Raw genomic sequence first — 18,830 nt, 5'->3', positions numbered from 1 at the left:
ATTGCCAACCAATGGAAATCCCTCTAGCCAAACTGCCCATGGGAAATAATGCCAGTCAATCACTGACCAATGTAGTGAACCTGTTATTTGTGAGGTTCTGGGCTCAGGTGGAGCCCTCAGATAGATTTCACCCACATTTTTATAATCCATATGCACCTTAAGATATTGACCAACTCTAATCCCTTATAAATTCTGTACCCAATTTCGTATTATGACGTAATTGCTGACATACGTTTTGTACAAAAAACACTGACACTTAGTACAATTTTGAGAGCTACTTGTAAGCGATCCATACCGTTAATCTGTGTTTTGAATAAAGCTGGGTTTTAGCGTGCACCTTCTGTACTCCTTTTATTGAGCATTGTTTTTTTATGCTTTTGCAGGCTTTTGGGCCCATCTGTCCACGTTCATCCACATTAATTTCAGTTTTGTAAAGCACATGTACACACTCACTGCGACTTTTTAGCGCTGCTTCAACACAAACATTCAGGATCTTCAAATTGCTATGAGTGTGTGTACGAGGATTCCAAACTCTTCCGAAATTTCAACTGATCATTAGTTGCTTTTAGAGTCGGTGATAAAGGACTCCCACACTCTTGTTTCCTAAGAAAGGTAGGTAGTATTAAAGACATATCACTGGATGTCAAAGTTCCAGCTGGGTTGGTAATATTATATTTTATTCTGAATAAACTGGGCAGAGGACCTTAAAAATTATGTTTCCGTATTGCAATTATATTGGCACTGACGAGATGTTTGTTTTTTATTTATAATGCGCATCATACCCGGGGCTAACAGGGCGCAGCAATTACAAGTATATGCAAAGCTTAGTTACAGGGACATATACAGGAAACATGGATACCTACAATCAACTATATACAGCAGAAGCATATTTACAACATGTACAGTAGGGGATTATATATACAAGGTGGAGTCTGGCAGTGGATAGTTACAAACTGTAGTCATGCCAGTGAACATAAGGTTAGGGCTAATGGTTGTTAGATTTTAGCCATATAATAATAGTATTGGCTCTAAATTTGTGGTAGATTTGGTCTGTTCTTAAACTGAGAGGCAACGTATTCCATAATTTGGATGCTTTCACCGGGAAGCTGTTGCCTCCAATTGTGGATCGTTTGAAGCTAGGTATGGCGAGACGATCTTTATTCACAAGTCCTACTGGTCTAGTGGAGGTCTGCTTGTGGAATCTCTCGGACAGGTAGATGGGTGCAGCATTGTTAAGAGATTTGTATGTCTGCGATAGGTTTTAGGAGGACTTTGTTGTGGGTTGGGAGCCAGTTATTCTGTCGGCTAGACTCTGAAATATGGTCTCTTCTGGATATGCCTGGGGCCGCTCTAAGAGCATTATTTTGTAAGATTTGGATTCTTTTAATGGTGGCTTTGGGCGATCGTAAATAGAGGGCATTACAGTAGTCCAGGTGTGAGAGGATGAGGGCTCTAGCTAGGGTGATGCAACTACTTTCCGAGAGGAATGGCTAACGAGTGCGTATTTGCACGTGTAGGCTGTGGAGGATGCTAGGGAATTGACCTGTTTAGTGAATGACAGGTTAGAGTTGAGGTAGAAGCCAAGTGTTTTGACTTCTTGCTCAACTTTTATAAGGTTGCCATCGATGGAAAATGATACATATTTGGGGCCTAGTTTTTTTAGGTTAGACGGGGTGCCCAGGATAATGAGCTCAGTTTTATCATCATTCAGGCATGTGGTCTCTATAAACCCTGCGGAAAGAGCAATCCTTCTGCACCATCTTGTACCATCAGGAGACTCTGCAGAAGATCTGCATGTTGATATTCTTGCAGTCTTACGTAGAAAATAAGAATTGATTTGGAACAATAAACTTCAACACTAGCCCTTTCCCCGAAGAGAGTTAGGAATTAGTTCAAGTGACCTCTGAAGAATGTGTAGGCCAGGGCTGTCCATCTCCAGGCCTGGAGGGATTTTCAGGAGACCTCATTAATATTCATGAGATAAATTTGCATACAATGATTCTAAACGTATGCACATTTCTGCTCATGAATATTAATGAGGGTGATCCTGAAAACACATCAGGATTCTAGCCCTCGAGGCCTGGAGTTGGACAACCCTGATATAGGCGATAAAGCCAAAGTGTAGACAAGTGGTGTACCAAATAGTAGATTTAAGTATTTAACAGTATAGTAGGACAAGTATTCGGCTGGAGACGAATACGGAGCCAGATAGTGTCAGGTGTATCGACCCATGTTCAAGTTATTATGCTGCAACATTGGTGCTGTGGGCTTAGAAAATCCAAGATGGCCGAAAAGCCCACAATTGCACCAGAATCCAGGAAAACCGCGCAGTTTTTGCGCACACCAAAATGGTCGCCTGACCTACCACCCACCAGTGCGAGCGTGATGGGCCAGAAGCGCCATGAGTGAAACGTGGTGCCAAAGGAAAAACAGCAGTGCCTGTTAGCTCAAAAAGCGCTTTGAAATCCCCTTTGTTTCTCTGAATGCAAGCTCAAAATGCCTGTTTCAAACATTGCAAGATATTCAAAAATCTTGCTGAACACCAGCAGACGTCTGGTAGAATGAAGTCTTGTGTGCATACCAAACAAAGGGGGGGTCTGGGAATCTCTCTACCAGCACAAACACAGCCCAATGACCTGTTCTTGGGTGAATAACCCCTGGGAGAGACTCTACCAAATCTTTAGCTCACTGTCCTTTTCACAGAGAAGAAATTTCCCCGCATATCAGCCTTTGTCCTGCCCAGGGGCAGTCCAGCGCCGCAATGCTAGGCAATTCTCCTCTGAGCAAGAGTACCATCAGTAACCCCATACACGTGTTTCAGCCTTGTTGGGCATCATCAGTGAGGTGAAACTGTTGCCTCTCTAAGAACAGTGAGCAAGGGGTCCACGTCTGGATTGCCCTGTTAACTTAGGGTGAAACCCAAAGTTAATGTATGCAAACAAAGGGGGGGTCTGGGAATCTCTCTACCAGCACGAACACAGCCCAATGACCTGTTCTTGGGTGAATAACCCCTGGGAGAGACTCTACCAAGTCTTTAGCTCACTGTCCTTTTCACAGAGAAGAAATTTCCCCGCATATCAGCCTTTGTCCTGCCCAGGGGCAGTCCAGCGCCGCAATGCTAGGCAATTCTCCTCTGAGCAAGAGTACCATCAGTAACCCCATACACGTGTTTCAGCCTTGTTGGGCATCATCAGTGAGGTGAAACTGTTGCCTCTCTAAGAACAGTGAGCAAGGGGTCCACGTCTGGATTGCCCTGTTAACTTAGGGTGAAACCCAAAGTTAATGTATGCAAACAAAGGGGGGGTCTGGGAATCTCTCTACCAGCACGAACACAGCCCAATGACCTGTTCTTGGGTGAATAACCCCTGGGAGAGACTCTACCAAGTCTTTAGCTCACTGTCCTTTTCACAGAGAAGAAATTTCCCCGCATATCAGCCTTTGTCCTGCCCAGGGGCAGTCCAGCGCCGCAATGCTAGGCAATTCTCCTCTGAGCAAGAGTACCATCAGTAACCCCATACACGTGTTTCAGCCTTGTTGGGCATCATCAGTGAGGTGAAACTGTTGCCTCTCTAAGAACAGTGAGCAAGGGGTCCACGTCTGGATTGCCCTGTTAACTTAGGGTGAAACCCAAAGTTAATGTATGCAAACAAAGGGGGGGTCTGGGAATCTCTCTACCAGCACGAACACAGCCCAATGACCTGTTCTTGGGTGAATAACCCCTGGGAGAGACTCTACCAAGTCTTTAGCTCACTGTCCTTTTCACAGAGAAGAAATTTCCCCGCATATCAGCCTTTGTCCTGCCCAGGGGCAGTCCAGCGCCGCAATGCTAGGCAATTCTCCTCTGAGCAAGAGTACCATCAGTAACCCCATACACGTGTTTCAGCCTTGTTGGGCATCATCAGTGAGGTGAAACTGTTGCCTCTCTAAGAACAGTGAGCAAGGGGTCCACGTCTGGATTGCCCTGTTAACTTAGGGTGAAACCCAAAGTTAATGTATGCAAACAAAGGGGGGGTCTGGGAATCTCTCTACCAGCACGAACACAGCCCAATGACCTGTGTGCATACCAAATCTGCAAAGATGAAGAGCCTAAAATAATGTTCATAACAAAACTGGCTGAGCTGTGGATGTCAGCAGCGTAAGTGAAATGAGATTTAAAGCCACTAAAATCAAAATGTTTAAAATAAATGAGTGACCTACTTTTGAGTGTCACATAGGTTGCAACTGCTTAAATGTCATGGTTTTGAACTTAGAATCGGTGTTCTAGCTGCATGTGTCAAAATTGTAAGTTTGATTTGAATGAATAAAAATGGGAACAAAAGTGACCTTTGGCTGAAGCCTGGCTTAAGGAGATTGAATTATGCCCGGCATCTACCCCCGACAGGAGTTGAAACTTGCCCAGCAACTGCATTCACAGGCCTGGCCTGCCTTCTGCTGCCCCCACCAAAAGGAGATCACACCTCTCTGATTGGATCAGGAGAGGGGTGCCAGAGACTGCAAGGAAACAGAACAATGAACTTACCTTTGCTCCAAGCCATTGCTAAATCAGGGGGTCGTAAATGGCTCCCTCTTGGAAGGAAATGGGAGGGGAACTGCCTCTGTGAGCCAGCTGAGCTTGGAGGAAGTGGACAAACCAGAAATTCCCTCATGTGCTTTGGGAAACCACACCCCTCTGGGCCTGAGCATAATTTTAGAAAGATGGATAATTCATAGTACATAATGGTCAAAATTATATCAATAATATCATTATTCCTGTGATTTTTCTGTGCACATTTTAAGAGGTGTTAGGATTCTGTGGTATGTTCTGGGGGGTAGTAGCGGTAAATAGGGTATTACTCCAAATGTCTGCATGTTAAAAATCTGACACTTCATCATCTGATGCCCATATTCCTTGCGCACATTTGTGTAAATTCTGAAAACGTTTAGAGATGGTGTTCTGGATGAAAAGGGCAGAATTCTGTCAGAAGTGAACACAGCATCGTACAAAGACAGGGATCGGGTGGTTTGGCGCTACAGAAAATATGTTAACCGGACATATAATATTAGAAAAATTGTAGATAGATAAATATGCATTTAAGTCAAAAATAGATTTGTGTGCTAAGTGACAAGGGGAGTGTCCTTTCTGTATGCCATAAAAATGATGCCTGATGACACATGATGACTCACAACTCAGTTCCCCAGTCAGGCGACAGAGAATCCTATAGCCTATCAGGATCCTCAGAGGGTTGGGCATAGAAAGTCAGCCTTCCCACCCATTTTCAAAAGATATAAAAAGAGCCACTGAGACCCAGAGAGACACATTCACTTTCCACTTTCTTGCGAAGCACTTTGACGGACGACATCCAAATTCAGGCACTATCCATAGACCAGAACTTAGAAAACCAGACTGCAGAACTTTGAAGCAGAAGGCCTACTGCAAGCTAAAAGTATTCTCAGCTGGCCTTACAATCTTGCAAACTGATTTTACCCCAGACTTCCAAGGGGCACATCAGAATAAAACAGCCGGGCTGTGCTGTTCGCTTCTGGCTAGAACTTTTGCCGGAACCAGAGACGCAGACCAGACCGCGGTGCCAGTACCAGACCCAGAAAGCAGAGCTGTATCCCAACCGCAGACCAGACCCAGAACAGACCGCTGTGCAGTGCCAAGAACTTTTTCCAGAACCAGAGATCCAGACCAGCAGAGCAGAGAGAACCGCAGCTAAACCGGTTGACCAGATCTGTGACGAGGCCCATTCCTTCCAAAATTAGGATTGAGTATCCAGCCAGAGCTGTGCAAAACCAATTTCTTAGTTTAAAATAATCTAATTCAAACCATTTCCACCTATTTAGAACTGCATAGAAATCGTGTGTCCATTCTGTGATTTCAAACCTGTGGAAGTGTCATTTGTCATTTAAATCTTACTTTATTTCTGAGAATCTACCTCCATTAAATCGTCTGCATGTCCTAGGAGCGAGATTTAACATTCATTTTGAAGCTAAGAACGTAAGCTTTCCAACAAGCCCAAAACCAACTTTCTACTCCTTATAGTTTTTCCGTAATCGCGATCGACGCACTCGGTAAAAGTGCAGCGAATTGCAATTTGACTCAAACTTCTTCACCTGTCAAAAATAGCTGTCTTTTGCTTCATTGCTGAAATTCGTTTTCAAACTGATAATCCCTCATGAATCATTGCTAGTGTTGACCTGAACTAATTCAAAGTAGCTGTCACTTACACTGAATCTCCTAGAGGGAGTTATAATCAGTTCTAGCATATTTTCACTTCTTTGCAAATCACATTAAAAGTATTTCTGCATGTTTTAAAAGCATACCGATTGCTCCAAGCTTGCTAGGGGGGGGGGACTAGAATTTGTATTGCATTTGATTGTATTCCTGAAAACTGTGCTCTCTTTCCATCTCATTATATTGCATAGGGAGGGGAGTGAATTGTCACAAGGGAAAGTGATCATATTATCTCTTGTTGAAACCATATCAGTTTATCCCTGTGCTGCATTCTTTTCCATCATTGCATTTCCTTGAAACCATAAAGTATTCTCAGCTACCTTAGCCTTTCTATACCAACTCCTAAGTGATTAAAAAAAGTGTGCTAGTGTAATATTATCCATTGTTGATCACTGTCATATTCATAAGTCTGCCATCAAATATTAATTTATTCATAACAGTGTGATATATATATATATATATATTGTTTAATTTTTCAATAAATCTTTTAATTTGCAAAACAAACCTACTTCTTGGCTCAGTGAGGTCAGGGGGATTCAAAGAGACTGGCGTTATACAAGGGTTTATCATCCAGATCTATGAACTTGTCATAAAAATATATAAATAAGGGCTTCCCTTGGCATACCAGACTAGGCATTGACTTAGTTGGAGTGCTGAATTGAAGTCACTTAACAATAGTTATCTTTTTAATAAATAAAGCTATGTAGACAAGAAAAACACTTTGTAAATTAAAAACGCACTTTAAAATATGTACGTATATTCTTTATTGCATTTCTTTTCTTGGTCTGCAGAAGATATTTGTATGTACCCTGAAAGGAATTCATTATCCGAAAATACGTTTTTTAATAACAGCACAGTTTGTATTTTTGTGCACTCATATGTGTCGCTTTTTGGGCAGGGCCCTAGTAACTAACACTAGCCCAAGAGTATAGTATGCATGTATGCAATCACTGTGAGCGGCGACTGGGATGCGTCTGCTTGTACTTTCAAATGGTCCTTTTTGGGCTTTCCAGTCTTCTGGCTCCAGCAAGGCAACGAAACACAAAAGGAGTTATTTCATCAATTAGAACCCTGCTGGCTGCTGAAGTGCTACTGAATACAAACTTTTGGGATGCTACCCTGCTGGCTGCTGAAGTGCTACTGAATACAAACCTTTGGGGTGCTACCCTGCTGGCTCCTGAAGTGCTACTGAATACAAACCTTTGGGGTGCTACCCTGCTGGCTGCTGAATTGCTACTGAATACAAGCCTTTGGGGTGCTACCCTGCTGGCTCCTGAAGTGCTACTGAATACAAACCTTTGGGATGCTGGCTGCTGAAATGCTACTGAATACAAACCTTTGGGGTGCTACCCTGCTGGCTGCTGAAGTGCTACTGAATACAAACCTTTGGGGTGCTACCCTGCCGGCTGCTGAAGTGCTACTGAATACAAACCTTTGGGATGCTGGCTGCTGAAGTGCTACTGAATACAAACCTTTGGGATGCTGGCTGCTGAAGTGCTTCTGATAACAAACCTTTGGGATGCTACCCTGCTGGCTGCTGAAGTGCTACTGAAGACAAACCTTTGGGATGCTAAAGCCATGCATTCTACCTGTGGTACTGAGAGGATGCGGCATGTGAATATTGTCTTTGTATTAATTGATAGTATTGTTTGTTATTTTTTGGGTGGCGTATGTTTGTAGTGTTTTGGGGCATGGTAAAATACACCAGACAAAAATATATCAAGAATGCTGATTTTCAGATCTTTATTGTGCAGGTTTATTTAACTTATCTGTTTCACATGTAAGTACCTCCATTTGGGCCAATGTTTCTAAATTTTAAACTTAGATCTCCTTGTCTTTATTACACAAATATCCCTTTTTTAAACTTTCAAATGTTTGGAGAAATATTTCTGCTGAGACATGTGTTTTTGTTTTTAAAAAAAAAGATAGCCACGTTCTTTAGTAACCTCTGTCACTCATACTCAATTCAAAGTTGCTCATTTCGCCAACATGAGAAAGGTGGAGGCCAGGAATTGTTACCTAGGTTTTGATATTATAGGCACATGCCTGCCGCAGACACACATCCCACTGAGCCGTCTTACTTGCTTTATAACCTTAGCTTGCTGGCTTAATACAGTTCTTTGCTGCAGGCACCACTACTTCTTGAGCTGTTTTGTTCAGGGTTTGGAACTTACGGGGATCTTTCAGGGCTCTGCAACAGCCATATTAATCCATATAATTATTTTCTTTGGATTGGGAATTGGTGGGATTGGAGCCTGTACCTTTCAGGTTTCTCTCACAGGCCCATCAGCAAATCCTTAAGTACCTAAAGAAAATACAATTTTTAAGAGCGACTTCATGAACTACTCCTGCTCAATGTTCCAGCTCAATGGTTTTCATCTGCAAAATACAGGGGAGCCCGAAGATACGCAAATACATATTCAGAGTTTTGCTTCAGCTCATGCCTCCCGGTAGACCACCAGATGAGTCTGTCTGTCCAGCACATGAAGGGCAGCGACTTTGTATGCACTTACACACCTCTGCTCTGCCTGTGCTCAATCACAAATGGGACTGCAGCATTTGTTTAATGATCCTATCAAACCAATAAATATGACATGCCTGAATGATTCCAGGCATGCAGTAAAAGAAGTCCTTAATGTATTTGTAGAGGAAACTATTTGGCTTCCAATGATGATTAAAGCATTTGGCTTCAGCCAAATATCTCATTTTCAGCTGGAATTTGGCCGAATACTTAATCAAAATCAAATTTCAGTACACCTCGTCATCACTGACCCCCAGCCTAAAGTCTCCTCCAATGTAGCAGCCGCTACATGATCCTATGGGGGAGGGGGTTCTGAGGGTGGATCACATAGGAGGAGAAGGCCGGAAGGGGAGTGGCGACTCCACAAGGAGAGAAGCGATATACTTCCCTTTATTGTGAAGAGGATCCATTAATTCCCGGGTTTTGATGGCTTGCTGCCATTACTCAAAACCATCTAATTCTAAAATTGAGAAATGCACTGTCTAAACAAAACCACATTCAGCCTTCATGCAGATATAATGAAACTCAACTCTGTGAATCATATGATGTGTATGGTAATTTTAATGTTAGTGCAACTGTTCAACCATGTAATGCAAAATCTATTGAAACTTAATTGGACTCAAGTCCAAGAAATCCTCAAGTACTGCGTCAAGGAAGAGGAGTCAGGAGTTCATGTGGTGGAAATGTGTTTTTGAGAATATTGTGCAGTCTAGTTGTTGAAAGGCTAATCAGCTGTGTGGGACTTTTAAATTCCCAGATCATCTGCAGCTATGAGAATGTGGATGGAGAGAATGTGAATAGAGAGAGAAGGCGGATTGCAAAGTGCACAGAACAGAAAGCATGACTGGTGGCAGAGGAGATCCTATGAATGACTGTAGGAATAGAAGCTTGCCAGAAGTCTGTTGGCAGTGTTTGAGACCAGAGGAATGAAGCACCAGGTGAGAGAAAGCACAAGGTGCGCAGCAGAGCTGTGTATGGAGACGCAGTCCTGCATAGCTGTGTTGGTATTGGCAGCAGAGGTTGGAGGACTTGGAAACACAGCGGTACTCTGCCACTAAAGGGGAGCCGGCCGCTCAGGAGTATATGCCAAGTAAACCTTCTGTAACAGCGCCACGATGCCCGAGGGCAGCTGTGTGCTTTAAAAATGCAAATGCAAACCACTGCACACAGAGCCGGTGAGTCAGCCTTATAGTGAAGGGTGCCCCGGGAAGTGCAGATATACTGAAAAGCATATTTAAAAGTACTTTTGAAAACAGACTGGATAGAAATAAGTGAAAATGCGAATGTTGTGTAATTCTCCTGACTTAAGAGGTCAGTTGGGAGGAATCGGGAACAAGCATTACCAAACCCTAAGAGATTGAAAGAAAGGTTGAATGCCAAATCTTGAACAGGCCTCAGACATTGGATGTCAGTTTGGGGGAGATTGGTAAAAGTAACAGTTGAAGTCAACAGAAGTGTGCTCATAAAGAAGCACAGTTGTATGATAGTTAAGGTGAAAGTGAATGTGAAGGGAATCCTGATAAAGATATCGGGTAGTGAAACCTTTTTTGGATCAGGATACCTGGTAGGAGAGTACACCGGGGGATCTGAGTGGGCCAAAGCGGAGATATTCCTGGCTGGAGAGTATACCAGGAAATAAAGTTTGCAGTTGATGAGTTTCCTGTCAGAAGAGTGTATTGGGAAACTCACTTTGAATTGAAACCCTTTTTGGACAAGGATACTTCACTGGGGAGTACACCAGGGCATCTGAGTGAACCAAACGGAAGATATTCCTGGCAGGAGAGTCAACAAGAAAATAAAGTTTGCAGTTGATGAGTTTCCAGGAAGAAGAGTGCATCGGGAAACTCGCTTGGAATTGGTATGTTGATACGAAACATGGCCATATTAAGTTCTTGTTTCCTTTGAACATTTTGTCAATCAGTAACTTTGAAAAGACTTGCCTTTTTCCATACTTCAATCTCTGTTTTAGAAAATATATTTGTATGGCCATCCTGAAAAGTAGTAAAAACTTTCCTATACCTTATCCAAACCAAGACTGTTGAAACTGTACTTTGTTTCATTCTTAAAAAGTAGAAGAGATGTTCTCTTATCCAACTCAATCTCTTGGAAGGAACAATTGTTATGTCCTCTTGAAAAGAGTATTGGGTCAAAGACATTTGTAAGTCGTTTAAGAGACTGGTTTTGACACAGATCATTGTGAATAGTGTGCTTGAAATAATCTAGGGGAAGGGAGCCAACCCTTGGATACAAGAAACGTTTTTGTTGAAGCTGTACGTTTGAGTTATAGCACTTTTCTATTGAGTTGAACTTTTAAATATTTACCTTGCACATTGTGTTTGTATATAATCGTGTGAGGGTCAGATTGAGTTTGGACACAAGGCCATCCTACTTTGGTTTTATAGGAAGGGACATTCGTGTTAGGATAGGGAAAGTTAGGCCTTTCTGTTAATAAAATGGCTAATGTGACTGCCTCCCATTGCTGACCCCTCACGACCAGCTTCGTTGCTAAATTACTTGTTGGCTGCGCCGACTGGTTGATTAGTAACCTGAGAGTCTCACTGGGTACCAGGTTCCTCCATGACCAGTCTTCCTTACGCTGCCTCCTGGCCTTCCGCACACTTGAGAGCTGTGAGGCTAACCCGTAAAGCCCCCCAGCCTCATTGCACATACCCAGAGCCGCCGCTGCCCTGGCTGCGCTGACACAGAGCATGCTGCCTTGTTCGCACATGCCCATACCTTCCCCCTCTCCCTCCCCCCCCCCTACATTTCACATTCTCACACTTGCACGAATCCGAATGTAGAGTCTTGTCTTCCCTCGGTCTCGCCTCCCTTGTCTTTTGTCAGCTCGAAACACTTGTGTACAGGCGTGTTATATGGTTTATAGTGAAAAAACCGAATTACAAAATATCGAAAACAAAAATCTCGAATCCAAAATATCGAAAACAAAAATCTCGATTTTTTTTTTTAATACGTTTTTATTTCGAAATGGGGGGGTTCCCCCCCAACCCCCCTTTTTTCTTTTTTTTTTCTTTTACCCTTTTTTTATACTTACCTGAACCCACAAATACATATAAATAAATAAATAATTCGAGATTTTTTTTTTTCGAGATTTTGGTTTCGATATTTTTGTGATTCGATATTTTGTTTTCGGTTTTTTGACCGACCACCGTGTTATATATGCCTCATCATATCATGGTGTAGACCGATACATATCGGTTATTCATCAGTTTCACTAGATTTGCTTTTCTGTGAGAGGTGGTGTAAGATTGTGTTATGTGACCTCTAGTGGATGCAAGTAATGTACTGATTAGGATTTGAGAAGTGTTCGTTCACTAAGAACTCAATTCTACACCATTTTTTACTATTGTAATGTATCGATGTCGCAGTGTGTGGGGAGGTTGAGATGTATTTACTCATCGTTTCAGCATTTCTAACATTGACCTGTTATTTGTGAATTAATATGAACAAATCATTTTTTCGAGAAGTGATATATTCAATTTGAGTAAAATAAAATGTGATTCATGTGGCAAAATATTTGTATGGCTGCAGGAAAAACAATGTTGGAAAGTCTGTAGCCGAATGTGTTGCAATGATCCCAAATTAGCCAGCAGTTGCTGTGGCTATAATGCTGATCGCCGTCTCAGAGGTTATGGTCAGGCCCAGTCTAGTAGTGCCCTAATCCAGGGTAGAAGAGTGAAAAGTAACACTACTCCATTCACTTGCGGAATGATGGAACGCGCACCGGCCAACCAAAAACCCAGATATTGCACCATGGAACCTTGTGGACATGTGCCCATAGAAGTGGGCCAAAGGGAATGATACCAGTAGTCTCCAGCAAAACCAACAATCAACTTATTCTTTTTAATCTTTGGCCAAAGACTTATCATCCATTAGTCAACTGCCTTGAGGAGCCCTCCTTAACAGGCTTGCCACCCCCCACGCCCCAGATCCACCAGAATCATCGTATGGTCCGCTTAAGAAGCCATGTGCTCTAATGAGTTTAATCAATGGGCACATGTAAATATTGAAAAGCAGGGGTGAGAGATTGGAACAATGGAAGGGCAAAGGGATGGGGCGCTTCCTCCTTGGTTGCCACCTGGCGCCCTATTAGCCCACCCCGGCACCAAAAGCTGCCTCCGCTAGCGGGTGAAGCCATGTGATGCCTCCAGGTACTAGGTTGCACATCAGACACACCGTGGCCCGTGGCAATGATCTGAAAATTGGGCAGCTAGAGCCAAGCACTTTACCTTGAATGCCTTCTTGGGATATCCAGCGACTGTGTCCCGTTGCATCGCTTGCAGCCGGGAAATGGAGTAATAGTGGGGCTGCTCCACCACCCTCCTTAGGGTGCCCAGAACTGACAGAAGAATGACGTCAGAGCCCCGAGAGGGTGCACACCGCTTGCTGGTTCTCTGAAACCTTTGTGGCATCTATAAAGGGAACAGGGGGATGGCGCACAAATTACCAGGCTGAGAAGGCTCGAGATTCAGCTTCTGTTTAAGCTCTCGGTGGCAGCCAGTGACTTTGGAAGATGGTGGGGTGTCCAATTCTCTGGGCGAATTTGGGAGCGAGGGGTGTACGTGGGGGTTCTCCCCCATGAAATGTTTTGAAAAATGGCTTCCAAAAGGTGCAATTTACTGTCCAACCCCACAGAAATGTGACATAAAAGGCATTAGGTGTTTCATACTAATGCTGGTACATAAAGTCACAAGGACGTTTCCCAGAGACATATTTGCAGTTTTTGCTTATTCGCAACGCTTCCTTCTCCGGTGGGGGTTTTCCCTAAATCATTGAAACATGGTTTAGCTTCCCCATTTTAATAAAAACCTGGTCTTAATAGGACTGGGTGAAGTAACTTTCGGGCCTTCGTGACATTATCCTATCTAGGACAGGTGACTGCGAAGTCAGTGGCTAGTCCATTGCAGAATCACAGAGACAAGTGCCATCAGTCAGCATTTCATCCTGGCACAGCGGGTATTACTGACGGTGCCGGTGCCTGGTGGCACCTTTGATCTCAATTTGATAGACCATGGGGCAGATCTTTCCATGATCTTTGCACGCATAGGCATTTGACCGGGTTTAAGGGGGGAGCAGGCAGTCCTGGGGTGCTTTCGGTCTTTTATATCTTGCTGGCTCATGTTTGCTCAGGCGGCTTCTTTCAGCCCCCATCCCCTTGCTATTGGGGTGTAGATTGCCCCAGGGATGCATCCGTTCTCTTGTAGTAGTAATTCTTCACACTGAGCCACTAGGTTTTATTGCGGGTTGCAATGTCTCCATCGATTATTATGAAAATGGCTTGCAACTGTATTTACATAGTTATTGGTAAGAAATTCCCACCTAGTTACTGTGATCTTATGCACTATTGTGGAAAAACATGCATGCCTCTCAATCCAGCCACTGGTATTCTGCACCCTCAGGAAATACAAGTCTTTCACTCACAATCAGGCCCTGCTCTCTTTGATTTCCTGTTCTCTCATGAAGAAATCCGGTATCCCTGTGTGATTTCTTGTTCTCCCATGAATGAATCCAGTATCTCTCAGTGATTTCTTGTTCTCCCATGAAGGAATCCAGGATCTCTCTGTGATTTCTTGTTCTCCCATGAATGAATCTAGTATCCCTCTGTGGTTTCCTTTTCTCCCATGAAGGAATCCAGTATCCCTCTGATTTCCTGTTCTCTCATGAAGAAATCTGGTATCCCTGTGTGATTTCTTGTTCTCCTATGAATGAATCCAGTATCTCTCTGTGATTTCTTGTTCTCCCATGAATGAATCCAGGATCTCTATGTGATTTCTTGTTCTCCCATGAATGAATCTAGTATCCCTCTGTGGTTTCCTTTTCTCCCATGAAGGAATCCAGTATCCCTCTGATTTCCTGTTCTCTCATGAAGAAATCTGGTATCCCTGTGTGATTTCTTGTTCTCCCATGAATGAATCCAGTATCTCTCTGTGATTTCTTGTTCTCCCATGAATGAATCCAATATCCCTCTATTTTTCTGATCTCTGATGATGAAATCCAGTATCTCTGATTTTCTGATCGCCCATGAAGAAATCCACTATCCCTCTGTGATTTCCTTTTCCCCCATGAAGGAATCCAGTATCCCTCTGATTTTCTGATCGCTCATGCATAAAATCAAGTGCTGCCAATTCCTCTATGCTATTATCCCTATCTATAACCCTGCTGTAATTTTAATTATACTGTAACCTATTTCAACTCTAATCTAACACTATTCGATCCGGCGTCTCTTGCCCTGACTGGCCCTGGCCCTTACTGCACCTTCCTGTTTCTTCAATTGCCTTCACTAGACTGATCCTCAACATGGAGGTGTATGCTGTTATTTAAGAAAAAGGGCCCCCTCTCTTGAACATAGGACATTGTGCAGTTTCCCCTGCTAGAAATTAGTTTGAGTTGATGCTGTGTTGGAAGCAGGAGGGCTGGGCTGGGTAGCAGCATAACAATGTTAATGAAAGCATAGTGCTTTGATGGCAAGGTGATGGGTGCAGGCACAGTGGAAGGCATTGAGAATGCATTTCAGGTACTTTGTGGGAATGTTCAGGGTGCATAAGGTCACAACTTCAGCACTGTCTACAGAGTAAATGAAGGACTTTGAGGCGTTCTGAAAATATCTCTTCTGTTATCCACAGGTACATAAATCACAAATACGGAGGAGCAGAGTTGGACGAGTACTGGAGGAACAAGTATAAGGGCGTGTGCAACGCCATGGACATGGTGGGCTTCCAGGACCAGGTATGTGGGAACAGTATGGAACACGTATAAGGGCGTGTGTATGCCATGGACATGGTGGGTTTCCAGGACCAGGTATGTGGGAGCAGTACGGAACGCGTAGAAGGGTGTGTGCAACGCCATGGACATGGTGGGCTTCCAGGACCAGGTATGTGGGAGCAGTACAGAACACGTAGAAGGGCGTGTGCAACGCCATGGACATGATGGGCTTCCAGGACCAGATATGTGGGAGCAGTACGGAACACGTATAAGGGTGTGTGCAACGCCATGGACATGGTGGGCTTCCAGGACCAGGTATGTGGGAGCAGTATGGAAAACGTAGAAGGGTGTGTGCAACGACATGGATATGGTGGGTTTCCAGGACCAGGTATGTGGGAGCAGTACACATATGTATAAGGGCGTGTGGAACACCATGGAGATGGTGGGCTTCCAGGACCAGGTATGTGGGAGCAGTACGGAACACGTATAAGGGCGTGTGTACTCCATGGTCATGGTGGGCTTCCAGGCCCAGGTATGTGAGAGCAGTACGGAACACGTATAAGGGCGTGTGTACGCCATGGACATGGTGGGCTTACAGGCCCAGGTATGTGAGAGCAGTATGGAAAACGTATAAGGGTGTGTGCAATGCCATGGACATGGTGGGCTTCGAGGACCAGGTATGTGGGAGCAGTATGGAACATGTAGAAGGGCGTGTGTATGCCATAGACATGGTGGGCTTCCAGGATCGGGTATGTGGGAACAGTACGGAACACATATAAGGGCATGGGCAACGCCATGGACATGGTGGGCTTCCAGGTACTGGTATGTGGGGGCAGTACAGAACAGGTATAAGGGTGTGTGCAACGCTATGGACATGGTGGGCTTCCTGGACCAGGTATGTGGGAACAGTACGGAACACATAGAAGGGCGTGTGCAACGCCATGGACATGGTGGGCTTCCAGGACCGGGTATGTGGGAGCAGCACGGAACACGTATAAGGGCGCGTGCAACGCCATGGACATGGTGGGCTTCCAGGGCCAGGTATGTAGGAGTAATATTCCTCATGCCGACTCCGTTCCTTCCTCTGTGTGTCCATTGTCTCTGGAGTTTAAGTCCTACTCCTTATTTACAAACTCACACTGTAAAGTGGGATAAATCCAGTCAACTTTATATAAGCAAATGTAATAAAAATGATCCAGGTCAATTAATGATCCTCACTTGGGTGCGTCTGCACTGGTTTAGAAAAGAAATGAATTCAAGAAAGAAAGTGTAACAACATCATCTTTAGTGATGGAAAACAAAATATATATATTCACTGAAAGAAACTTCAAGATGCAGTTAAGTTGCGCCGATTTTACGCAACAAAACCCTTGAAATACAGCGGATGTGGGAAGTCATGTACAACTTAACTAGGTGCATTTATGTTAATGTCATGTCTGTGTGACTCCCTTCTCTTATAATATGTTTGTGCTCATGGGCTTTGGAACAGGAACACGCCCAGTTATGCTGTAGAGAAATCCAGGTGACTTGATGTTCAGAACATTGCGCTACTTTCTTAATGGGGGTGGCGCAGAGGTAGGATGCACCCTTTTTAGTTTACAAACAACCTTTGATAAGGCAGTCTTGGGTAATATTTTGAACAGGCATTTGTGCCCCCATAAGTTCGTTCATCCTTGTTGGGCAATGTCAGAAACACGTCTACAAATGGTTAATTCAGGGGATGCATTGGAGATTCCCATCTCACATGCAGCATTCTAGACCCCGCCCCCCGACCTTTACTTTCAGCCAAGCAGACATGGACAGGGCCTCATATAAGTGAAGATAAGGAAGGCCTACCTCCAGCACCAAGAGTCCTCCTCTTTCTAAGGCTTTCTTGAGCCTCTGGGGTCAGCATTACTTAGTTACATAACCCCAAATGCTCAGTGGCCCTTTAGGAACCAGAGGCTTGCGCAATCACTGTTAACGAAAGTGACCTCTGCCTGATGCGTGCCAAGCCCAAGGAGATGACACATGGCCTTTTACCAATGCTTCCGAATCCTGGGCAAGACGCACTCGGGCGGCTTTGAGGATAAAGCCGCCACAACCTCAAAGGATTGATTTTGAAAATGATTGCTTTATCACCCGTCAATCTTCCTTATTCTTCAAATCTTCTATGAATTACACCACTCCTGGTGGCCCTCCACATTCTGTCTCTTCTTCACCACTGTACCCCGCCCTTCACCGGCTTCAAGTGTCATTTCCTCCTATGGACTCCATGTTTGTACCTCCCAGCCTCTCATCTGCTCTATCTCGCTCTGATAAGCTCAAGCGTCATTTCATCCTATGGAATCCATGCTTGTGCCTCCCATTCTCTCATCTGCTCTATCTCGCTCTGATAAGCTCAAGCGTCATTTCATCCTATGGACTCCATGCGTGTGCCTCCCATTCTCTCATCTGCTCTATCTAGCTCTGATAAGCTCAAGCGTCATTTCATCCTATGGACTCCATGCTTGTGCCTCCCAGCCTCTCATCTGCTCTATCTCGCTCTGATAAGCTAAAGTGTCATTTCATCCTATGGACTCCATGCTTGTACCTCCCATTCTCCCATCTGCTCTATCTAGCTCTGATAAGCTCAAGCATGGCCATTTTGTTTTGCAGGAGCAGGCGGATATGCAGGCGATCCTGGCCGGAGTTCTTTCTCTTGGGAATGTTTTATTTGAGCCTCAAGAAAGCGGAGGGGTGAAGGTGACCCCCACCTCCCAGGGGTGGCTGAAGGCAGTAGCGGTGAGTGTGGAGGGCTACATAGCCATGTTATGTTTCACTGCTACGTATCTTGCAGTATTTACTCCAGTGCTTACTAGTGTATGCATTGCATACAATAGAAAATTGCCAAAGGACAAAGCTATGTTTTCCCTGCTTGCCAGTGTGTGGCCGATGTATCCTTTGTGCACACCTTTGCCAGTCTGTGTCAGTTAGTGTGCCTTTTTATTCATCATAAACTGGATGGACTGCTCTAACCTAACCTGGGTTCATCAGCTGGTGGTAGATGGCATGTGCTTGTTGGTTTAGGCTTGCTGCGGTATGTGCTTGTGTGACTGGCAGTGATTGAATATGGCTGCGTGCCCTGTGGAGAACGCGCGGTGAGGACGAGGCACGGTCCTGGTTACACGTAACGCGGCCAGATGTTTTGGACTACTACTCCCATGATCTTTCACTATTGGGGCAGTGGAGAGCTGGAGTCCAAATAAAGGGTATGGGCTTTTGCCGACTATGGTCCGCTTGAGTTCTGGTTGGGTCGAATCATAGGCAGACCGAGTGCTTAAAGTGAATCCTCCGAGATCTAGAAGCTTCCTGGGCTGCTCACACTCTGATCGCCTGTATTTCCATTGGCAA

At 44.3% G+C, this 18,830-nt stretch overlaps 1 protein-coding gene across 2 annotated transcripts in view; it reads left to right on the top strand.

Annotated features, from left to right (window-relative positions):
- Nucleotides 1-18,830, top strand: part of LOC138511235 (myosin-IIIb-like) — a 686,303-nt gene that overhangs the window by 433,272 nt on the left and 234,201 nt on the right. For both annotated transcript variants that reach the window (XM_069626778.1, XM_069626777.1), the window contains exons 7-8: nucleotides 15,380-15,482; nucleotides 18,096-18,221. In XM_069626778.1, the coding sequence (XP_069482879.1) occupies nucleotides 15,380-15,482; nucleotides 18,096-18,221 (229 nt within the window). The remainder of the gene's footprint in view (nucleotides 1-15,379; nucleotides 15,483-18,095; nucleotides 18,222-18,830) is intronic.

The sequence above is a fragment of the Ambystoma mexicanum genome, chromosome 6p (genome assembly GCF_040938575.1).
Source record: "Ambystoma mexicanum isolate Mex_15411 chromosome 6p, UKY_AmexF1_1, whole genome shotgun sequence".
Classification (NCBI taxonomy): Eukaryota; Metazoa; Chordata; class Amphibia; order Caudata; family Ambystomatidae; genus Ambystoma; species Ambystoma mexicanum.
The sequence above is the reverse complement of the archived record's forward strand: the minus strand, read 5'-3'. Positions and strand labels throughout refer to the sequence as shown.